Here is a 25,014-nt window from a genome sequence, read left to right on the forward strand (position 1 = left end):
TGAGATAACCATACCGTTTTTCTTCTCTAATCTGCTAATGTGGTAAATTTCTAAATTTTTCTAACATTAAGTCACTGTTTATTTGCTAAGATAAACCTAACATGGTCATGATTAGTTATCTTTAAAAAAATAATAATAAACATTGATTGATTTAGGATTTTGACATCTATGTTCATATGTAAGATTAGCCTATAATTTTTCTTTATTTGTATTGTCTTTAACTGGTTTGGGTATTAACAAGCCACGTGGGATAAGTTAGAGAATAATCTTCTTTTTCTATTCTTTGAAGTTTATACATTAGAATGGTCTGTACCTTATAAATTAGTAAAACTCAACTGTAAAAATGATCTAGTCTCTTGGGAAGGTTTCAAGTTACTGATCAATGTCTTTCATAGTTAGGGGAGCAGTGAAGATTTCTTTCCATTCTTGAGTCACGTTTTGGTAAATTATTGATTGATCATTTGAAATTAGTCCATTTCAGCTAAGTTTTTAAATGCATAGGTATAAAGTATATCCTCTGTATTCTTAATCTCTGTAACATCTGTAATTGTGGGTTTTTTTTGGTTTTGATTATGTGGCCTCTTTTTTTCTTAATCTTGTCAGAATATTGTTATGTTTTGTCTAGTCTTCAAAAACCACCTTTCAGTTTTTTTTCTTATTGTATGGTTCTTTTCTATTCTACTTTATCTTTATTATCTCCTTTTTGTATGATTATTCTGTTTGTGTCTAAGTTCTTAAGCTTTAGACTTCCATCTTTTCTAATGCATCTAATGTTTTTTAAGATTAAATTTCTCTCCAGAACAGTTTGCATCCCTATACTTTTGATGTCATATTTTTATGTTCAGTTCCTAAATGATTTAAAATTTATTTTTTTTTACCCCTGCATTTTCAGAAATGTGTCTTTAATTTGAAATGTATAGAGATTAGGTTGTCTATTTTACTTATGAAAGTACATAATGTACTTTTATAAGTGTTTCATATGTGCTTGAGAAGAATGATTATTATTTAGCTGTTTTGGGCAGTATTCTATTATATTCATTAAATCAAGCCTGTTAACAGTGTTTTGCTCAAATCTTCTATTATCTGTAGTGAAATTGTTTTGTCTGCTTATACTGGCAGTAATTGAGAGCAGTTGTGTTAATCTTCCATGATCAAGGTGGATTTTTTTATTTCTATATATTCAAGCTATTTTACTCTCTAAAAATTTAAGCTTGTTTGTTAGCCATCTGGAAGTTTAGTTCTGTCTCTTGGTGAGATGCATCGTCTATTCCCTTTTCGTGGCCCTTTCTGTCCAGGTAATCCTTCTTTGTGAGTCTGCTTTGTTGTTAATCTAGCTGTTTCTGAAGAGCTACAGAGATTAGGGGGATTGGTATTTTCCTGTTCCTCCCATCTTTCTGCTTTCAACCATTTTGTTGTTTTTATGTCCTTTATGTTCAGAATATTAGAGGTTTTGTTTTTTTGTTTTCATAGTTTTTCAAAGTACTAATCAAACTCTTTCGTTTAACTAGTGAATTCAGTCTCTTGAATTACTGTGATTATTGAACTGATCAAACTTGTCTTCTCTAACCCTCATCCTTTCCAGGTCTTTTTGAACTGAGTTTTTCAGATATTTTTTTAAATTCTATTTTTCCTTGTAGTGTTTTGAAATTATACATTTTGTTTCTATTATTTTAGTGGTTATTTTTGGAATGTATTATGTATATATTTCATAGAAGTTCTTTTGGTGAAGTCTGTTAAAACTTCTGGTCATTTAAAAAAAAATTTTTTTTTAACGTGTATTCACTTTTGAGAGGGAGAGAGCATGCGTGTGAAGGGGAAAGGGCAGTGAGGAAGACAGAGGATCCGAAGCTGGCTCCGTGCTGTGAGTGCAGAGCTTGATGCTGGGTTCAAACTCAGTGAAACATGAGATCATGACCTAAGCCGCAATCAAGTGTCAGCTGCTTAATCGACTGAGCCACCCAGGCGCCCCCACTTTTGCTCATTTTTGAATCTGTGAATGTCTTTTATTCTTATTCTTGAGATTTAATTTTGTTTAGGATATCTTTCTAGGTTGACCATTACTTTCTCTCAACACTTTGAAGATGTCTGGTTTATGTTTTTAGTATTGGAAAGTTTGTGGTGTATCTAATTCTGGTTCCTGTCTTTGTATGTTAGGGCTTTAAGGTTTGTTTCTGGATGTTACCCCAAACTATGGGTATTTACCATGCATTATTTCTCTTTTCTATTTATAACCTAGGTTTCCATTATAATCTATAGATGAAACATTTTTGGTGGGAGTTTTGTCTTGTTTTTCAGTAGAGTTTTGTCTGTCTCGTTTAAGTGCCATAACTTTTGTTTTGAAATGTTTTTGTCTTTTTCTTTAGTTGCCTTTCCCCACCTTCCTGGTTCTGCTCCTTCATGGCCTAGTCTTGTGGATACCAGCAAGCAGTGGGACTATTATGCAAGAAGAGAGAAAGACCGAGATAGAGACAGAGACCGAGACCGGGAGCGAGACCGCGATCGAGACAGAGAAAGAGAGCGCACCAGAGAGAGAGAGCGGGAGCGTGATCACAGTCCTACACCAAGTGTTTTTAACAGGTTTGTTGAACGTGCAGGAATTCGTACACATGTGTTTCATGTACACTTTAGAATTTATATTTGGTGCAAGGATGGAAAATCTAATTCACTTGGGAAAGGATTGCTTTAAGAGTAGTTAGTATAACCAATGAAAAGTGTTAAGGCTTTTTAAATTCCTAGATGCTTTCCATTATGCAAAATAATAATCTTCAATTTGTTCACTTCTTCCTTAAAGGAATTTGAAAATATTTTTATCTTTTCATCTAAGATTTTTATCTTAAGTTTAAATAGTTGGCAAGAGATAATTTCCAGTATATTATAAACATTACAATTTTAAAATAAAATCACTCAAATTTTAAACATACCCAGTGGGTTAAGAGCATTATAGTGATTTGCTAAACCTCGTCGTCATATTTTGTAAAAATGCATGTAACAGACTCTCTTTTAACAGTTGGAAATTTCACATTTCTCTGTTTGAATTCTTATTTCTGAGCAACTTTCCCCAAAGAATTTTATTCCTCTGTAAAATATTTTTATTCTTGAATAAGTTTTTAAAAATGGATCATTCTATCCATTTTTCTTGCAGCATACCCATGGTAAGTTTAAACGTCTAAAAAATTTATGACTGTAAGATTAAGTATTTAAAAAAATTTTCCCCTCATTTTAATTAGTACTTATTTAACTATATATAGATAGAGCAACCTTTGAAAATAATTTAGTGGAACTACATCCCCTAATGTTATGGAGGACTTTCCAAAACCCATCCCCAATTAAGTATATGTATTCATGAGTGAATATTACTGTGGCTAGGAAAAAACAGACTTTTCCATTAATTATGTTTCTTCTAAAAAAAAATTATATATATATATATACACACACACACACACACACACACACATATATATAAGCCTTGTTCACATAAAATACTTAAATGAGAATTGATGGAGTTTTGTTGTGGCTCTGTCGTTTAATTAATTGAGCACCTGTAGATTCAGTGATATGCCAGATTTACATAGGTAACCTGTCATCAAAACTATTATTATTTTTTTAATGTTTGTTTATTTTTGAGAGAGAGAGACAGCACGAGCAGGGGAGGGGCAGAGAGAGAGGGAGACACAGAATCTGAAGCGGGCTCCAGGCTCTGAGCTGTCAGCAGGCACCCAGGTGCCCCTCATCAAAATTATTTTTAAGGATCTGTCGGCTCTATCAGCTATTCAACTTTTTTGAAAGCAGAGAATTGGAAACCTCCTGGTTTGTGAAAGTACTTGTTACTCAGTGTAACTGTTTCCTTGGGCTGCCATTACCAAGTCCGACACACTGGTGGACTACAACAACAGTGTATCCTTTCTGCAGTTCTGGAGACTTACAGGTCTGATACCAAGGTGCCAGCCTATCTTCCTCATTTTCATAGGCTCTGAGGAATGATCTGTTCCATTTCTTGTAACTTCTGGTGGTTGTTAGCAGTCCTCGGTGTTTTTGGTTCTGAGATGCGTCACCCCAGTTTGTGTTTCTGTCTTCATGTCTCATCTTCCCTTCTGTGTCTCTGTCCAAATTTCTGTTTATAAGGATATCAGTCATTGGATTAGGGTGCAACCAAATCCAGTATGACCTCACCTTGACTTAATTACATCTGCAAAGGCCCTGTTTCCAAAAATAGTCACATTCGCAGATATAGGGGTTAGGGCTTGAACTCATCTTTTTCAGGGGGCGGGAGGAGACACAATTCAACCCAGTACATTCAGGAATTTAAACTGAGAAAACTAGAATTTATGAAAGAACACCAAAAGGGCTTTACTAAGACTTCTCAAAAAACTTCCAGTTATACCCGTTTAAAGTTTCTTTTAGATGCATCTTCTTTTTTTTTTTAATTTTTTCAATGTTTATTTATTTCGAGAGAGAGAGAGAGAGACGGACAGACAGAGTGTAAGTGGGAGAAGGGCAGAGAGAGAGGGAGACATGGAATCCGAAGCAGGCTCCAGGCTCTGAGCTCTCAGCACAGAGCCCCCACGCGGGACTTGAACTCACAAACCGCGAGATCACGGCCTGAGCCAAAGTCGAAGGCCCAACCAACTGAGCCACCTATGCACCCCAGATGCATCTTTTCAAACTTAATATGCTCAGAAAGAATTGCTCATTTTAATACATCTTTGCAGATAGCCTTTAAAACAGACTTTGTTAAATATTTTCATGCAAACTTTGGAGTTGCAATTTTTCCTCATTCCATTTATGGAAAATAGCTACCGTATAACTTAATTGGTAAAAGACAGCTCTCATCAATCCTGACAGCCAAATCACAAGTTTTTATCAGAAAAGAAGTCTGATTTCATTTTTTTGTTCACTTTAAATGAGTATAAGATGCTGCCCCTCAACACTTTTGATTTGCTTTTCTTCAGAGGGACTTCAATGGATTTTGTTTGTTTGTTGTTTTAACTAGGTCAAGGAAAATTGTTTATGACTTCCACCACACTACTTTACATACAGTATATCTGAAGTTAGGACATCCCAGAAGACAGAATACTCCCATTTCTTACTCCGTATTTTATCCTTGACAGAAAAATGTGTCAGATAGGAAGACTGAAAGCCTTATAGAAGCTTTGTTATTCCTTGAATAAAATAGATCTGACATTAATATTTTAAATTAGATATCTAAAAAAAATTTTTTCATGTTTATTTTTGAGACAAAGATCATGAATGGGGGAGGGTCAGAGAGAGGGAGACAGAGAATCCGAAGCAGGCTCCAGGCTCCTAGCTGTCAGCACAGAGCCCGACGCAGGGCTTGAACTCACAGAACATGAGATCACGACCTGAGCTGAAGTCGGACGCTCCACCGACTCAGCCACTCAGGCACCCCTTAAATTAGATATTTTTAATGCCATGATTGTGTTTGCACCCTGAGTCAATGTATCAGAGTAAAATTGGTAAAAGGAATGCCTTTTGTAAAGGGCTAGGAAGTTGATTGTGAGAGAAGAGATTGGATAAGCGGCATGATGCTTTACCCGCTGGTATGTATCATTACGCAGTTCACGTTTAGGAAAGTTTCTGGAAGTTGTGGGTGGCAGTCGATGCCTCAGAACGTTTTGTGCCACTGGAAAGAATTCATACGCTGACGTGGTACTGGCACGTGTGCTGGTCTAGAGAATAATTCAGAATTCTCCTAATGATCCACAGGTCCCAGGCCAGTACACCTTCCTACATTTTAGAACACCCAGTTCTCTCTCAAGCCAGTATATCCCATGTTTTAGCTATGCTGAACTAGATGGTATTTTGGAAATCCCCCATAGTTCCATACTCGTTCATGTTGTTCCTGGCTTCTGTGAGCTTTTCTGAATCCCCCCCCAAAATGGAATTATTTCCTTCACTTGCTCTCTAAGTATTTAGCGTATCTTCTTTAAAGCATGTCTTTCTTAGCAAGCCTGTCTAAGGGTGTTGGCCACCATCTTCCATTTCTGTATTCTCAGTACTTTGTATAGTTAATGCCTAACATGCAATGGTAAAATGCCATACGTTGCAGGGGAGGAAGATGAATATAGTAAAGACAGTTTTGAAAGCTGTTGTGTGAAACTCTGTTTTAGCTAGGCAGATTTTGAAATTAAGAAAAATCAAACTTTATCATTAGGAAAGCATTAATTTTAGCATCTCGTTAAAATATCAGTCTTGGTGGGGTGCCTGGGCAGCTTAGTCAGTTAAGCATCCGACCCTGGCACAGGTCATGATCTCACAGTTTAGAGTTAAAGCCCTGCATGGAACTGTCTACTGTCAGCACAGAGCCCGCTTCAGATCCTCTGTCCCTCCACCCCTTCTGTGCCCCCTGCATATGCATGCACACACACACTCTGTCTCTCAAAAATAAACATTAAAAAAATATATATACAGTCTTGGTACCATCACAATATAGAATGAAATGAGTCAAAATAACTTTTTTTATACCAGCTATTTTTATGGATGGGATAAATGTACATAGACAGTTTTCTGATTTTGCTAGATCAGTTAAGGATGTGAGCATATACTTGATTCAGGCATCATTTGTTTTGTTAGATGTGATCATGTAATTATAGACTTCTTACTCCAGAAAGGTCCTTAGCGATTATCTAATCTAAATTTTGACTTGGCAGATGAGGAAATGGATGTGTGAAGAAATTAAGACAACGGTAGAGAGCTATACGGGCTACTGAAAAAAGTGGTTGAGATATTACTTAAAATCCTTTTTAGTGTTGAAATTAGTTAAGAAATTCTGTTACTTTTTATTTTTCTTATTACTCTGTATGCACTTTCTTTATCAGTGGGTGGAGGTGATTCATTCATTCATGTAACTGACATTTTCTGATCCCTGTTACATGCCAGGAACAGAGCTATGTGCTAAGGATACAGAAATACTCACACACTATCCTTACAGATTTAAGCATGTAATGTTGTCAAGGGGACTAGGACGGGTTAGTAGTTTTAAGCGTTAACTAAAAAAAAAAAGTGCCATAAGAAATAATAGGATTTATTCATCTTTTATTTATTCATCTTTTTCCTTCCTATAGCTCCTAATAGTGACTGTAGGAGCTGATAACATTTTATTAAGTATAAATAAGTAAAGGTTGATACCATAAGTATGTGTGTAGGTTTTGTGTTTCGGTATGAATATAGTGTGATGGGATATGTGCTGTTAACCTTGACCACATAGTGCGTAATTCTGTTAAATTCAAGAGCATTACTTTCAGGCAATGAATTGTTTCCCTTTTTAAAAAAAATTTTTTTTGTTTATTTGAGAGAGAGAGAGAGAGAGAGGGAGAGGGAGAGCATGAGCAGGAGGAGGGCAGAGAGAGAGGGAGACACAGAATCCGGAGCAGGCTCCAGGCTCTGAGCTGTCAGCACAGAGCCTGATGTGGGGATCGAACTCATAAAATGTGAGATCATGACCTGAGTTGAAGTCGGACGCTTAACTGACTGAGCCACCCAGGAGCCCCAGAAACTGAATTTTTTCTTATGTAATTCAAATGGATATATTTGAGATAGCACAGTTATTTCTAGAATGTACATGTTCACAAGGTGCTGAATGTAAACTTGATATACGTAAGAAGACTAAATTGAATTGCTTTGCTAGAGTTCATAAATTCTTTGTGTAAATAATACATTTATAGAGGCTAAATTCTCTGATTCTTCAGTTTCAAATACACGCATGCACAGATGTTACTGAGTTTTTATGGAGACTTAAAACGGTTAATAATTAAACCACATTTGATTTTCATATTGGTAAGCTGTAGGGCGTCAGGAGTCAGTGTTTACCAAAATCTGACTAAAAGTTCAAGGACAGAGCAGCGAAAGATAGAGGAATTTTGTGTTCTGGATTATCCCAGGAATAGTGTTCTCTGGAAAACCCCAGTGAAGTATAAAAGTAAGGGCCATTTTTCCTAAAGACTGACATTTTGAAATAAGGCATGTAGTGTGTGTTATCTTACAAATTACAGGGTCATTGTTTTGAAAATTATAGACCAGTCTCAACATCTGTTTTTTAGGCCGCTTAAGTGTGGGCCCGAAAGAAGGCTGGTCATTTTAGGGTGTTTGAAGTGAGCTGTAATGATTTCCAGGCCTAGAGAAACCTTTGCACCACAGCTGCTTATCAGAGAAGGGGACGGAAGGACAGATCCTCATTATGTTCTGTGTGTGAGGCCGAATCTTCCGTCACCACATCCTGTGGCTGTCTTCAGAATCTTAGGGGCCTCACAGCTAACAAGAGTTGGTGTTAGGATGAGAGAGAAAAGAAGGTTACAAATGACAAATTGCGATAATTGACCTTAGTTATTTTTATGTAAACCCAATACAAAGAAGGCCTCATTTTTATGGAGGATACTATTTATGATAATCGTTTGTCATGGTTATTCCCCTTCAGAAACATTATAAGAGAGTCAGTCACTTTTATGAAAAAGGCGCTGCTTCTAAAAAATTGAGCACTGAATTGACTGAAGATGGGGAGAGCCTGCATGTTAGCTGCCATTTATTGAGGACCCACTGTTGTGCCAGTTCTCCGACAACCTTGAAAATGACACTTGCCAGTTTTACAGATGAGAAAACAGGTCCAGAGAGGTTAACTAATTTACCCTGGGTCACACATTTAGTCAGTAGCAGGATCAAGATGTGGTCCTTGGTCTGTTCTGCACTTCCCGTCTTAATGCAGCGCAGCATTGCATTTCAGGCCCCATGCTTCCACTGTCCAAATACAGAGTATATGTTTATGGTCAGAAAATGTGGATCCATGTGGGTACATACAGTATACTTTTTTTAGTAAGTTTTTGAAATGTTTACTGTATCTCAGGAAGAACTTGGTCAATAATAGGAGTTGTTAGTTGTAGCACTACTGAATCATTACTTTTGGTAGGAGACCATAATTAAGTTGACTTTTTCTTTCATGTGGCTCATACTTTTAACTGATTCTGTGTCCTATTACTTTTACTCATATGCCTTAACATCTCGATGCGTCATGCAAGTTACTGATTTAATAATTTGTATTAGACCTTTCTAGAAACCAGAGCCCTTTAGTGTGTAGTGTTCTAGAAGATACTTTTATTCTAAGGGAGTTTACTGATAATAGGTTGTAGAAAGTGTTGACCTCTGTGAACAACAACCAAAAAAAGATTGGAAAGATTAAGAGAAAGCTGGAGGGAAGACCGTAAGTGAGAAGACGCTAAAAGAGGACCAGTCTAGAGAGGTTAAAAAAAAAAGAGAGACTACCGTCCAACTCTAGCCATGAGTCCTAGCTTCACCAGTCCGTTTAAGCTAAAGTCAGGAAATGGAGCGGCAGCAGAGGTGTGTGCACTTGCTGTCATCCAGGGGACTCTGCCCATCCCCAGCCACACACCTACCCACAGTATTAAGCAATTGGGATGTCAGACTGTGTGTCCACAAGCAGTTCTGCCTGCATTGTGTGTGGATATTGTGGAAGCTGCTTTGATGTCCTTCTGTTCTTCAGGCTTACATACTTCTTCATGAGATGAATGTATTCTTCATGTGATTGAAGGACTTAAGCACTTTCATCTACTTTCCACTTGTAGCCATTGTGAGCCAGGTATTTTTACTTATAAAATCTTGGGCACACAGAGATTCTAAAAATATAAGAGTTTTGGTTGGAAAGCTAAGATATACAAACATGCTGTTAATTTTAAAAGGAACAAAAGAAAATGAAGCCAATGAAATTTTAAATCTGTTATCGCTCCCAGTTTTTTGGGGAAAAAAACCCTCATTGTTACATAAAATTTCTACTCAATAACTGTGAAAGCACAAAATTGGACCTTTAACATGTAATTGTTTTATATTAGATCTAGTAATAATTGGGGAATGGCATCATTTTCCTCACTTCAACAAATGTATTTTGCATCTATTCTGTATAAGATGCTAATAACAACAACATGGAGGCTTCTGGTTTAGACTCCATTAGTCCAATTGTCATGAAAAGTTTTTATTCCAATTTCAGTGACGAAGAACGATACAGATACAGGGAGTATGCGGAAAGAGGGTATGAGCGTCACAGAGCAAGTCGAGAGAAAGAAGAACGACACAGAGAGAGACGACACAGAGAGAAGGAGGACACCAGACACAAGTCATCTCGCAGGTTTGTTCTCTTATAGTGAGTCACTTGGAAGCGAAGAGACGTTGGTGTGACGTTGGAAAGTTAAACATTTCCAAATAACTGGTAGACCATATGTGTTCCTCGTTGGAGGATTAAGAATAAGGTGTTGAAACAGTTGGTTCTTACAGGCTCAACAGAGGTTTTGAAATCTAACAAGACTGCATTTAATACCCATAGACTTGCTGCATTGTCTTGTTGGGAGAGGGTTTTGTTTAGCATGTGAACCAGTAATAGTCTTAAAAAATTCTTTGGGCATATAGGCATAGAAGTCAACCCTAGAAATAATTTCCTTTTATGATTTAGTGCTTCCATTTCTAATTTGTAATAGTTTTTCTGAATAAAGTATATGGGCTCTGAGACTCTAGGATAATATCAGGAAGGGGAGCTTGTAATGTAAATATAATCTGTATAAAAATCACAGAAACTGATTACTCCTCAAAATGTGCTTGAGAAAAAGAATGGTTTATTTTAAAACCCATTATTGAGAATTTACCAAGAATTTACCTAGACAAAGTGGGGTTTTTTTCTCACTACTTAAGAACACACCTTTTTTTCCTTCAGTAATAGTAGACGTCGTCATGAAAGTGAAGAAGGAGACAGTCACAGGAGACACAAGCACAAAAAATCTAAAAGAAGCAAAGAAGGAAAGGAAGCTGGCAGCGAGCCTGCCCCCGAACAGGAGAGCACCGAAGCTGCACCTGCCGAATAGGCGTGGCTAAGGCCTTGTGTGTCTGCCAGGGCCAGAAGTGTACCATAAATCTTGTTATTTTTCTGGATGATGTTTAAGAAATTTACCTTTAATCTTGTTCTGTTAGTATGAAAAGTTAACTTTTTCTCAAAATAAAAGAGTGAATTTTTCATGTTAAGTTAAAAATCTTTGTCTTGTAATATTTAAAAAAAAATAAAGACAGCAATGACTTTGTATCCAAGAAAGTAATGTGAATGAGTCACTCAGCAGGGAATTTTAAAGAGCTGTGTACGTACACAGTATCTGATGAAGGTCAGGGTTCCACCTTGGCCATCATTTTCTTGAGTTAATCAAATACCAGTCTCTTAAGAGATGGCGCTACAACAGGCACCTTTGAGTCCAAAAGTTAAGGGCAGTCTTTGTCAGCACTGCTGCGGCTGAAGACCTCAAGACACGGTCTTGATGTCACAACTTTTTGATGGGTTTTCAGTGGAACTAAATGGGGAACTTTTATATCCAAATTAGTAAAATCTACAGGCCTTTGGGTGGTGTCTGAAATAACCTGCCCGAAGTGTAGTTTCTAGAGCAGGCACGTGGACAGATACCCGTCACTGTGACACAAAGTTGAACTGCTTCACGGCTATCTGCAGGAGCCAGGGTCAAGCTGGTTTGGCCTTTCTTGATGCTTTTTCCAAGGCTCATTGGTTGAGCAGCACGTGGAGTTTTTACATAGTTACTAGCTGATTGTGAATGAAAAGACAAGAGCTTTGCATTAGTCATTTCCTATTGAATCTAAGAATACAGGTTTATACTAGTCTGTGAGCATTTTTAGGGATAAGCCTTAGGATGTATTGTCAGTCATGGTAACAACATGGTTTTGAGAGAATCCGTTACTAGGATCCTGTAAGTAGTGGTGGTAGAAATGAACTTAATATCACATAGTAAAAGACAACTACAATTTGAAAAATATTTATTTCTCATTTGATGAACAGTTTCTTCACCAGTGCACTTTTAAAATCCTCTGGCTGTAAATTGGTTTTTAAATGTCCATAATGTACACTTTACACACCTCAGCATATACCAAATTTTTAATGATAGGATTTGAATTCAGTGGGGGCATACAAATTAGCCATGTAAGAGCTTTTTAATGAATAGAAAAATATAAACAGAGTTGTAATGTGAAATCCTCCACGCTGAATAAGAACTATTACCAATGTTTATATTGAGAATTACATTTTCTGAGGTGTAATGGACTTTCATCAGATCACACTTTCCTGACATTAGTTTACATTTTTACAGTCTATCCTTTAAATATAAAAATTGACAAGATAAATAATATTGTTTCAACTTAGCTTATTTGTGGCTTTCTGTTTTCCTACGACCCATCATTGGTTCTATAAAAAAGTGCCAGGCCAAGAAACCAGAGTAAGAGTAATTTTTCCTTTAAGTTCCTTCAGCATCCTTGCCAAGCAAGCATGAATCATTCCTGATGTACTTCTACCGTTGACAGCCAGAAGAATGTCACCGCATCTAAAAAACATAAAACAACCCATGATTAACATTTTGGTCTGTAGCTAAGGTTAATTAATGCAAGTGTATCTGGTGGTCCTAGCTCTTGCTACATCTGTCAATCTTAATTATATAAAATTCTAAAAAAACCTTCTAATGAAGGCTTTTCCCCCTCCTCACTTGAATTCTGCACACTCTCTCCATTCAGCTTCTGTTAGAAAGGATGCTAAAAGTATGGGAAGTTGCTGTATGGGACCAGGGAATTCTTAGAAATTGAATGCTATGTAAATTTTTCTTACCAATAAAACAAGGTATGTAATACATGCGATATTTCTAATGGGGCCATGCTTTTGCATATATAAAACACTGGAAATAAGCCATCATTATTACCTAATTCTTCCATCATTGTATGCTGGTGTTCCTTCAACAATGGACTTAATAAAAAAAGGTTTGTCCCCGTTGTATTCTTCGTAACCTCCTACAATGCAGAAGCCCAGACTCCCGGCTGTGTTTCTTCGTAATATGACATCTTTACAGTTATACAGGTACCTGAAATAGAATGTAAGCAATTTATCTGCACAGATCGGTTGAACTCTTAGTAATAATTAGGATTCATCTCCCATGCCCTTTATTGGCATTTTTCAGACTAGCATTGGATGGGTCTTACTCAAAATTGTCATAGCCCAGCAACCTTTTGTGCTGTTAGCTGGCTTTTTCCAGTTGAACTGTTTTCTGTTGCTAAACACCCCTTAAAAAATACTATTATGTTCTGTTTACATGTTTAGTGGGAAAAATAAGCCTATTTTTGGCTTAAAGATTCAATGTCTCAATTTATATTAAGTTGGAAATGCCTAAATCCTTATTGATGAGCCAATTCAAGCCTACTTAGCGACATATTTTTATTTACTTGTGGATATAATTTTAATGCAGACAAAAATCCTTTAAATGATTAATCTCGGTGAAAAAAAAATTTAAACCTAACCCTAACTTGCCAAAGTTTGACTCTTGAAATAATACCAGTTTAAATGTAGCTCTACATGCTTGACAGGTTATAGAGAAGTATGCAGGCATAAAGTGAATGGAAATCGAGGTACTTCTAGAGATTAGAAGAATGATTCATAAGGGAGGAGAAAAAGTAAACTGAATAGCAAGGTACAGAAGGGATGGGAGGAGGAGAGGCCACAGGTCTTCTGTGAATGGGCGCAATCCTCATAGAGGTTAGAGGGAAGGAACTATTTGGTGGCAGCTGGACCAGTGTTGACACAGGTGCAAAGCAAGTGCAAACTGTGTTACAGTTGTGACAGGTTGTGTGTCAGGAACTGGATTGGACTAAAACCCCCCAGTTGAGGAACTGGTTTAAAAGAAAGCATTTTCATATTGGTAAAAATCAAGATATGATTGTTTTGTTTATAAGCTGTACCTTAAAATATTAACTGCCTTTTGGAAAACCAATAAACTGTCTCATGTGAAAGGTTTTGTTAAGTGATGACGTTGGTCATTCTATTTGTTACTGACCTTGCTAATCAGTGTAAATGTGACTTCATGACGTTGCTGATTCCAACTTAAAATAAGCTTTGACTTTGGTGGATAACTTTAAAATGTAGTGGTAAAATTCAACTCTGTTTCGTTTTGTATCTGTTGTCACACATAATTTACAGTAATTTCTTTCACTGATAGCTGAAAAATAACAATTTTCTTTTAATAAAACAACCATATTTTGATTGTAAAATATTCATCTGCTGTATTTCACAGGAAGACCTCTGGTGTGAAATATTCACCCTGTAGGATCCGTGGCGCGTTAGATACCACATTTGCTTAGTGGTTCACTGACTAGCTCATACACAACGCAGGTAACAGTTCTCCAGACACCCCACGGCATTACATTCCTACCTATGCCCAGTACTGGGGAGAAAGCAGATGAAGAATTTGGTGATTCCTACCCAAGGTCATCAGCAAGTATCTGTTACCATTTCCCAGCCATCATTCCTTCCTAGAGCAATACTTGAAACAGTATTTCTCATTCTTTGACTACTGGATTTTTTCATGGAGTATCACCTTGGATCTTTAATTTTTATTGAATATTTGATTTCATGTGGACAAGCTATAAACCTCACCATCTAAAAATTCTGTTCTAGTGTAAAAGTTTCAACATAACGTGAATGAATTGTGTCTATTTTCCTAGACTCTTGTTTTGGTGCTGGAGAGAAAGTATCGGGATCATCTTTTAACAGATGTTTATGGAGTGTACCACATTCTGGGCACTTGGGGTATCAGTGAACAGACAAAAACCCCTGACCACTCTGCCGTGCATTCACATAGATGGCAATGTGACTGAGAGATTTTTCACTAAGTACTCTCCTTACTTTTGTGTTGAGTAGTTTAACTTTGTAGCATAAGAACTCAGTACTGTAAACCCCTTCAAAATCAGACCTTGGTTAGTTGGAACTGAGGAGTACTGGGCATTTTTTTTCTCAAGTTAAATGATTTCAGTCCCCATTGGGAAATGTGGAAGCTGGCTTTGATCAATGATGCTGAGGATTTACCTTTGAAATATTAAGCGACTTTAAATTCTATAAATGTGAGTTTTCCTATTCTGAAACTCTCTAAATTTAGGGCTCATTGAAGAAGAGTTGGATAATTTAAAAAAATAGCAACGAGTTTAGTAATTTTCTCCCAGTGAGAAAATTACGGTTACCTTAAAAAATAAACTCCATGTTAAGGACCATGGTGAAGTCTTGGGTTGCTCAAGAAGCTGTAAAATTTTGTTACACTGGCTGTTCCTTCTCAGTCTCCAAGGATTCCCCTTTTCTCAGCAGACCTCAGTGTTTCGCTGAGCCCCTACACTACCAAAGGGTGGTTCTCAAAGTGTCTGGAGATCAAAAACTCCTTTTGCCTTTCAGGGAGTCCAGAGATCACAAAATAATTTTATCGTAATAGACATTATTTGCCGTTTTAAAAACTCTCATTTTTCTCATGAGCGTTTAAGCTCAGAGAACACAGGATGGGTGATCTGGCAACAGAGTGAATGCAGAGGTAGATGTGAGAGTCCAGTTATCTTCTGTTCAAGCCAAAGAGTAAAGAGGTTGGCAAAAAATACTGCTACTCTTCTCACTATCTCACCCCGAAGTCTTTTCTGGGTTCCCACAGCACCCTGTGCCTGTAGAATAGTAACACACATTAACTCATTTCTCCCCTATCCTACTGGTCCAGATGAGAGCATGTTTTGAAAGACTTCCAGATGTGGAGTGTGGCCCTGGGAGCCAACAGAAAACGAAGCAGAAGGTCTTTGGTGATTTCTGAGTCCCCTTGAGTTGAAGAGCATCTGATAAGTTGTAAAGCTGAGGGGCAATCCTGGAGTTGCTGCCTATGGTGTGACCCTCAAAGCCTCAACTCTGGCGCTTTACAGAGAATGTTTGCCAACCCCTGACTTTGACTTTTCCTAGAAAAACACACAAGGAACTGGTCACCGTGATGACCTCGGGGAGTGGATCTGAGGGGACAGGCATGAGAGACTCACCCTGCACCCTTCTCCCCTTTGGTGCCTCAGAATTTCTTCTGTGATTATATTACTGTGAGGGGACGAGGGGCCAAAGGAAACTAAGGGCCGCCAGGGTGACCGAAGACCAGCATTGTCTGTGCTGGCATCATTTCGCACTTCCTGTCTACTTCTTTTAAAGGAAATGAACCAAATCCAGACTCCACTTCTGGCAGGAGCAGAGAATCGCTGCCTCAGGCCAGGTGACAAAAAAATGGAGAGAAAGCCACTCGGTTGGTTATATTTGGAGTAAAAGCATCTCGCATTTGTCCTGTCTACCACGAATAAGGAACTCTGATAGATGATGAATAGCTTTCAAGCACGCAAAAACAAAAAACAAAAAAACCCTGCTTTCATAGACTCCAGTTTCAGAAAGATTAAAAAGTGTTAGTAACTCTTCTTCCACTCAGGCTCAGTCCAAAATGCTTGCAGGTTTTCAAACTGCCTCAATGCTCAATTTTCAACTGTTTAAAAATGTCCTTATTTTAAAAATAATCAACTAGGAAAGGCTCAAAAAGGAATCTAGGTCAGTGTATCTGAGGCAGGGATGTTTTTTAAAACCTCATTTGAAATTTGAAAAAAAAAAAAAAAGACAAAGAGACCGTCCTATCTCCACCCTCAAGAAAAATGTCCTAAAACCAAACATCCTACTTTTATTCATTAAATCCAACGGCAGCATTTCATCTTCGGTGACTCTAATATTTAACATTTACATCACGCAGTTGGAATTTGTAAGGCAATCCTTTGAAGGTCAAGAGTTTGTGCTCTGCTGCAGGTGTGCAAACCCCAATTTATCTGTTCTTCAAAAATTTAACTTCTGCATCTAGCCATTTACAATGTCCTTAAAAACTGTCCTGACGTGTCTGTGCAAGACAATTTACTGGCTTCACATAAGGCTCCGGTTACATCTCACTGAAATGACAACCCGGCTGCTCCCTGAAGTTTTCTAGAACTTTACAAGAGTAGGAACTAGAGAGTCTTGAGACATGCCCCTCAACCAGCACATGCTTCAACATCTGGGTACACGCAAGATGTTCTGCTGAAGGGTTTTACCTCTGCAAGTTCTGAGGATTCCACTAGCAAAGTAAGGGAAGGTTCCAGAGTGGAGGAGCCTGGTTGGGTTTTAGCCCTCTGCCCCCGTCAGCTGAGCTCTCTCTGCTGCATGAGCCATACAACGTACAAGGGCAGCAGCCCAGGAGCTCCTCAACGTGAGTGTCTAACAATGTTTCCACATCCGGGCTTTTATCCTGCTCTGGGATTTCCGCATGCATTTTCAGTAACAGAAGGGAGGACAGACTTCTTTCAAATGGTCTCACAATCAAACGTGGGGCTCACAAGGATGCTAGTGCCACGAACGTGGCTAGTGCCGAGAGAGTAAGAGTGGTCCGGGAAATGCAACGGTTTCCTCCCACATCTCCGCAAGGATGTCAAGTTGGGACTCACCGTGGTAATTCCAGCCACATGATCCAAGACGGGGACCAGTCTCTGGCCGGGGCTACGTTGTGGTTGGAGTCCAGGGCTGCTGGGCTGCTGCTCGCTTCCTCGGGTTCACGTTCTTTGACTTCCAAAGCTTTCAGGACCACCAAGGAGGATGTGCTTTTCAATAATGCAACTGCCTCACTCCGGCTGACCTCTGTTAGTTCAATCCCGTTCACGTTTAGCAAAATGTCACCTGATGGCCAGAGAAGCAGAAGCTATCTTTAGTGAGAATGCAAATAGGAACTTCTAGAAAAGTGCAAAGGGGCAGGGGTGACTGCGATGTGGGGAGGTGAGGAGGGTGAAGGGCCATGTCATTAGCCTCCTGCACTGACGTGAGGCTGAGTTCTCCAACAGCAAAATGGCTAGCATGTGGGTGTTTCACGGCACTGGGAAGTTATGTTTGGTGGTTTCTAAAGCATACTCGTTAGTGTTTGGTTCTTGCCTTTAAAAAACAAAAAGCAGGGGCGCCTGGGTGGCTCAGTCGGTTAAGCGTCCAACTTCGGCTCAGGTCACGATCTCACAGTTTGTGAGTTCGAGCCCCGCGTCGGGCTCTGTGCTGACAGATCAGAGCCTGGAGCCTGCTTCACACTCTGTGTCTCCCTCTCTCTCTGCCCCTTCCCTGCTCATGCTGTGTCTCTGTCTCAAAAAATAAAATAAACATTAAAAAAAAATTTTTTAAACAAAAAGGGAAAGCAGGTAGATAAATTAGCTTCGTTTACCATTCAATCAAAGAAAACCTACTTCTTCACTTCTTGTTTCTTGGTTTTAGCACAAGAGAGAGCATTTGGCAAAAGCTCCAAGTACCCGCATGGAGCCTGGCATGCGGTGGGCACCCAACAAATGTGGACTGCCTGAAGAAGAGACCACCCCTGAAAGGGTCTGGCAGAGGAGAACACAGCAGTTAAGAAAAACGAGCTGGAGCGATGCTCTTAAAGAGGGGAAAGGAGGTAACATTGTGGTTCACTGCAAAGGTGATAGTAACTTCCATCGGCTAAGCACCTACTATGTGCAGGGCCATTTCCATACACCATCCCACACAGTCCTCTGCTCGCATTCTCTCGCTAACAAGCCACTTCTTGGCGGACCTCATCACTCTCCACCCAGGTGCTTGGGTGCAAAAGAGCAAGAGAAACCAAAAGACATACTTCTCCTACCTCCAATTTCTATTCTTTGATCTCTCTCCTAATCTCCTGCCTCCTTTGACTCTCATCTTTTTCACACAGAATAACCATAGCAAGAGTAAAAAGATAGGAAGAGACAGATGGGAAAGGCTTGACCACCAGCCCAAGCCCTGCCTGACCCCAAAAGAAGCACTGTTAGGTTGGCCAAAGAAATCCCTTACCATGCCCCCCCCGCCCCGCCCCCACCCGTGGCTCCTCAGGCTGAACAGCTGTACTTCAGGAACTTCACATGATCTCCTGAGTCTGAATCTCCTTCAACGACTTAATTGCTCAACCATCTGAGCTACCCCTTCGTGGGAATTGACAATATTATTAAAGATACATACTTGGCATCACCTTCCTTCATTCAGAGTAACCCAGGACACATAAGATTAAAATAATTAGGGGCGCCTGGGTGGCTCAGTCGGTTGAGTGTGCCACTTCGACTCGGGTCATGAGCTAGCAGTCTGTGAGTTTGAGCCCCGCGTCGGGCTCTGTGCTGACAGCTCAGATTCTGTGTCTCCCACTCTCCCTGTCCCTCCCCTACTTGCGCTCTTTCTCTGTCTCAAAAATAAACGTTAAAAAAATTTTTTTAGATAATGAAACTTTTTTTTTTTTTTTTTTTTTTTTTTTTTTTACCAGTGGAAAAGAACCTAGCATGGTACTTTCGTGATAAATATTACTTCATGGTAAATAATGTAAATGGTAAATATTCATTGGCTCAAAATCCATGAAAGTATTTCTCCCATCCAACCCACAAAATGGAACAATTCATAAATAGGTTCATCACAGGATCAATCCGGCAAAAGAATCACTTAGAAAGAATGGAACCAAATTATGCCATTTAGTCGAGGCCACTTGCTCATAACTGTAGAACTTCTCCATCATTTCTTGGCATAGTTTGCAGGTGCCCACTTTATTAGCAAGCCAAGGGGCCCACATGGACCCACATAAACTAAGAGGGGTGAAACCCAGTCCAGCAACTAAACCCAAACCAGTCAAGATCAACGGGTAACAGAGGTCCTGGGCAGATCAACGTCTCATTCTCTTGTTAATTCTGGAAGCAGTTACCTAACCCAGCAAGCTGCTAATTCATTTTTAACCCTCTGCTGCCCCGGTACTTTAAGTCTCTTTTTACCTGTTTTTATTCTTCCATCTCTGCTTATGACTCCTCCGGGCTCCACACTGATGACATAGATAGGCAAATCCCATTCCCTATGTGATGCTCCCCCTGCAACGGTCATGCCGAGAGATTCGCTGGGGTCTTTTCGGACACTTACCACCTTCTCGTGGCAAGTGACCACAGGATGGAGGGGCTAAAGGCACAGAAAAACAAACACGGCATATCTGTTCACAAGCGGGTTTGCATTTCCTACATACAAAAGCTACCAAAGCTGGATAAATACAGGATGGTAGTCCTTGCCCTCACAGAGAAAGACGCGCTCAGACCCCCCACACTTTGCCTCCACCCTCAACAGAGTTGCATTATCCCAAACTCTATAGGCTCAGAGAAAGTTTACATTTCAAATAGAAATGGAAACAAAAAAAAAAAAAAAAAAAAAGGAAGAGGAACAGGTTGGAAACCGCTGCAGAAATATTAAGCACACAAAGTGAACTACATCCCAAATATTCCAAGTGACTCATTCATTCCTGATAGCAGGGAGTATTTCCTAAAACTCTTGTCATTCATGAGAATCAGGATTTTTTTCTAAATTAGAAAAAAGTATTTGCAACAACATGAATGGAGCTAGAGTGTATTATGCTAAGTGAAATAAGTCAGAGAAAGACAAATATACGATTTCACTCATATGGGGAATTTAAGAAACAAAACAGATAAACATAAGGGAAAGGAAGCAAAATTAAGATAAAAACAGAGAGGGAGACAAACCATAAGAGGCTTTTAAATTCAGAGAACAAACTGAGGGCTGCTGGAGGGGAGGTGGGTGGGGGGATGGGCTAAAGGGGTGATGGGCATTAAGGAGGACACTCGTTGGGATGAGTACTCGGTGTTATATGAAAGTGACAAATCACTGGGTTCTACTCCTGAAAATCATTATTACACTGTAGGTTAACTAATTTGGATTTAAATGAAATTTAAAAATTAATTGAAAAAAGGAACTGTAATTAAATAGTCTTCAGTTTAACTTAGGTAGAGGGAGTCAATTATAGAACTCCTTAAAGAAAAAAAATAATGGATTTCATAGATATCCCATTCAATGGATAGCTGGGTTCTCCCCAGTTGGCATCTTCACTCTTCACATATCTCTGAAAAATATGCAGTTCTACCCTTGAATGATATTATGTAAAAATAGAGCATACACATTGTATAGCATACATTGAAGACCAACTTTTGAAAAATAAGAGAACTGTGATTTTGATTCAACAACTCTAGACCAAAAACAGTCAAAGCTGCATGCAGTGTTATCTTAAAGCAGTAAGAGTTGGTCAAGGGCACTGTTTACCAATGAATACAGATCAGCATGTACTTTTATTTTTTAAAAAACATTTTTAATATTTATTTATTTTTGAGAGAGATAAAGAGACAAAGTGTGAGCAGGGGAGGGGCAGAGAGCCAGTGAGACACAGAATCTGAAGCAGGCTCCAGGCTCTGAGCTGTTAGCCCAGAGCCTGGTGCAGGGCTTGAACTCATGAACCGCAAGATCATGTCCTGAGCTGAAGTCAGAAGCTCAACTGACTGAGCCACCCAGGTGCCCCTCAACACATACTTTCCTAAAAATGTATTCTCCTCCCTGCTTGTGCAATGTCTTGGGAACTAAACGGGAATGTGCCCTGCAAATAAATATTTATAATACTTGATCAGACCTCAGAGAAGTCTCTGGTTCAAGAGAGAGTTTACAGTTGTATCTAAAGGAAGAAAATTAGAAAACATCTGGTAAAAAAAAAAAAAAAATCAGGGTACAAAAGACAGTGTAAGCACACTACCTTTTGTTTAAAATGGTGTAGGAATGAGAATTTGTATTAATATTTGCATTTTCATGAAGAAACTCTGGAAACAAAGAGGTTTTTTGGGCATGGAGGGGGGAACTGGACAGATCAAGCATGGGTGAGGGGCTCCTTCCTGTATCGTCTCCATTTTCTGAAACCTGGGAATAGATTATCTGTCCAACAAATCCACTGAATGATAATTAAACTTCTGTAAAGTTGATGGTTAACATCATATAGAATTACTGCCTGAATGCATGAGTCCATTTTTAATGCTTCATTATGAAGATAAGCTTAGGGTTTTTTTGTGTGTGTATTTATTATCTCACAATTTTCTATGGTATAAAATTACCCACCTCTGTTCTAATGGCCTTATTGTATCCAGTAACGGCCTGTTGACTGTATCCCAAGCACTGAACATAGCATTTGGCATATTCAAGATGGTAACTATGTGTTTGTCGAATAAACAGGTGATAAATTACGGCTGACCCAAATTGTTTTTGGCAGTGATGAAACACTAAAATAGGGATTGCAAATTATTATGGCAAGGTATTTGTTACAATTAGTGCTTACAAGGTCTGGTTGTGTGTTTCTCTAAACCCCCAGAACCTTGAAGAGACTGGTTATCAGACGCGGGTTGCAAAACGGAAATGGGACCTTCTTCAGGGCAAAGTTTCAAAATAAAACAGAGAAGTAACAGTGTGCACACAGTGGCTCTAGCATTCCAGAGTAGATCTGGAGGTGCTCTCAAGGTCCGTTCTCAGTATGTAACTTTTCTCGTCCACAAAGCAATGGGATGTAGGATGTCTCTGCCTTTAATCACAGACATCTCTCAAAAGAGCCCTGTTTGGAGATGCAGACAGTTCTGAAATGCACCCAACTCAGGGCTAAGTTCTAAACCCAGAGACTCCTACTGGCTGCTCTGTTTCTTCAGCTCATTCTTGGGGACAGTCGTACAACATTCACTCCCAAATCACAAATAAGGTCTTTCCTCCATTGTTTCCACATGGAAGCCAGGCATGCTGCTGGGACAGCTGATCAATCTCCCAAGGTGATGACTAAAACACAGTATGGAATGCTCTGGAAAACAAGGACCTCTTTTCACATTAAAAAAATATATGTACACACAGGGGTGCCTGGGTGGCTCAGTCATTGGGCGTCCGACTACGGCTCAGGTCATGATCTCATGGCTCATGAGTTTGAGCTCCGCATTGGGCTCTGTGCTGATAGCTCAGAGCCTGGAACCTGCTTGGGATTCTGTCTCCCTCTCTCTCTGCCTCTCCCCTCTCACGCTCTCTCTCCTTCAAAAATAAATGAACATTAAAAATTAACATATATATATATATATATATATATATATGTACACACACATACACACTGTATTGCATTCTTGAACAGCTTCCTAGTACTTCATCATGTGTATATGTCATATCCCCCATTGATGACCATTCTGGTTGTTTATAAGTCTCGTGAAAAATTAAACAGTGTCACCGCGAACATCCTTAGACAACACATATCTCGTACGCTTGTGTAAATATTTCTTTAGGCTAATATCCTAACAGTACAACTGCTAAATCAAAGAACCTGAGCATTTTACATTTTGATACATACGACACAGCTCTATCATCTATAATCTCACCAATACCTTGTGAAAATGCTGATTTCCCACAATTCTGCCAACACTGGGTTTTATCAGTATTTACAACATTTGCCCTAATGAACAGAAGATTGCAAAAAATTGCCTTTCTAGGTAATAAGCTTAAACATGTTTTATTGTTAAACTTCTAACAGTAACAGCATTTTCGATCTTGTAATACCGTCATCACTCAAGCTCCCCCAACTTCATTTATGAAGAGGGTAAGCATGCCCATTGGGGCAGCCCTGTGATGGGAAGAAATGCATCTGGAATGGAAGATATGCCTTTGACCTGAGAATCCTTTAGTTAAAAAAAAAATGGGTCACTAAATTCATTTGAAAGTAGAAAACTTACTTATCTCATGAAAGATTCCAGAAATGGTTTCTCACCTGCCACACCAGATAATAGAAATAAGTGAGGCTGCGGGCGCCTGGGTGGCTCAGTCACTTAAGTGACTGGATCTTGGTTTCGACGTGGGTCACGATCTCATAGTTCATGAGTTTAAGCCCCGCATCAGGTTCCACAGCTGACAACACAGAGCCTGCTTGGGATTCTGTGTCTCTCTCTTTCTCTGCCCCTCCCACACCCGTGCTGGCTGTCTCTCTCTGTCTCTGTCTCTGTCTCCCTCTCTAAATAAATAAATAAATAAATAAATAAATAAATAAGTGAGGCTGTGATTATTTTGTTGTGAATAAATATTCTTTGAACAATGCACAGATTGGCCAGATACTCTTTGAGGAAAAAAGAAAGAAATACAGTTGGTTATCTACTTAAATGTGTTTGGGCAGAAAAACTGAGACTCAACCTTAAAACAATTCTGATCAAGGAAGCACAGCTGGCCGGGGGAAACTGAGGACTGACACCCAAGAGATCTGAGTAAATCCATGGTCTCCCTGCCCACACTACTCTGCTTTCAGAGGCAATATTTTAACACGTGATAAAAAAAAAAAAAAATTAACCTATTAATTTTCAGGTGCCTGTCAGAAAAAACACATGAAAGAATCAGTTACCCAAGAATGAAAGGTTTATCTCATTGACTAGAGAACTCAAATCCAATCCTGTCAAATAAAAGACCTGACATATAAGATCTGACTGCTGAAACCTATGTTCTCTTGGCTGCACAGGTAGGTTATTTATGCTTTTAGATCCAAGTTCCTGGAGAGCAGCATCTTCCTCCACACGTCATCAGTGCTTACCCAACAGCCTTGCTGTACTGAGCAAAGAGATGTTTCAAGCACCTATGGGCTCAACACACATGACTGGGCACCCCCTAAATAGGAAACGTGTCCCTTGTATTTTGGACAGCCATCTGCCTTCCACACCAGAGGGAGAGAGACTCACGTTAACAATGGAAAAAACCAAGTACCGCCACGAACCCTTCACACCCAGAGTTGCCTAATCCTCATTGAGGAGAAGGAGAATGAAATACAACAGAGATCCTCTTTTCCATCTGTGTTTTCTCCCAAACGCCTTCCCTGCTTCAGAGACCTGAGGATGTTCCCTGATGTTCGAAAACATAATTTGGTACGAACTAATTCAAGCTGGCTGAAAAGCATCGTGAGCACTAGTCTACTCATCACTCAGCTATAAAAATACTTTAAAACAGTTTAGACATAAAAACAAGTATAAGGATGAACATAATGACCTCCCACGTACCTTGCCACCCAGCGTAGGAAATACGTGCTCCAGTACAGGTGGAGTCCCTCTGTGATTTCTTTCTGGTCACTTTCCCTTTCCTGTCCCACAGAGGCAGCCGCGCGCCTCCATCTGATGCCTTTCCATCTTTGCTTTTCAGTTGGCTACAAACATTTCTGTCTCCCGAGTCTTGGTTTGCCTTCTCTGAGCTTTGTCTCATTTAAGCTCCTACTTTAAAAACCCATGTTGTTTCCTAGATAAAGC

The 25,014-nt window shown here is 39.3% G+C and overlaps 2 protein-coding genes across 26 annotated transcripts in view; one reads left to right on the top strand and one right to left on the bottom strand.

Moving 5' to 3' along the window:
- FIP1L1 (factor interacting with PAPOLA and CPSF1) overlaps positions 1 to 11,089 on the top strand; it is a 79,488-nt gene extending 68,399 nt beyond the window's left edge. For all 25 annotated transcript variants that reach the window (XM_049632035.1, XM_049632043.1, XM_049632036.1 and 22 more), the window contains 3 exons: positions 2,364 to 2,577; positions 10,010 to 10,147; positions 10,727 to 11,089. In XM_049632035.1, the coding sequence (XP_049487992.1) occupies positions 2,364 to 2,577; positions 10,010 to 10,147; positions 10,727 to 10,874 (500 nt within the window). In that variant the 3' untranslated portion in view covers positions 10,875 to 11,089. The remainder of the gene's footprint in view (positions 1 to 2,363; positions 2,578 to 10,009; positions 10,148 to 10,726) is intronic.
- Positions 11,090 to 12,191: 1,102 nt separating this feature from the next.
- LNX1 (ligand of numb-protein X 1) overlaps positions 12,192 to 25,014 on the bottom strand; it is a 51,484-nt gene continuing 38,661 nt past the window's right edge. Inside the window, exons 5-8 of the mRNA XM_049630014.1 lie at positions 19,675 to 19,852; positions 17,341 to 17,569; positions 12,753 to 12,911; positions 12,192 to 12,383 (exon numbers count right to left, since the gene is read on the bottom strand). Coding sequence (XP_049485971.1) covers positions 12,248 to 12,383; positions 12,753 to 12,911; positions 17,341 to 17,569; positions 19,675 to 19,852 — 702 coding nt within the window. The 3' untranslated portion in view covers positions 12,192 to 12,247. The remainder of the gene's footprint in view (positions 12,384 to 12,752; positions 12,912 to 17,340; positions 17,570 to 19,674; positions 19,853 to 25,014) is intronic.

This window comes from Panthera uncia, chromosome B1 (genome assembly GCF_023721935.1).
Source record: "Panthera uncia isolate 11264 chromosome B1, Puncia_PCG_1.0, whole genome shotgun sequence".
In the NCBI taxonomy this organism is placed as follows: domain Eukaryota; kingdom Metazoa; phylum Chordata; class Mammalia; order Carnivora; family Felidae; genus Panthera; species Panthera uncia.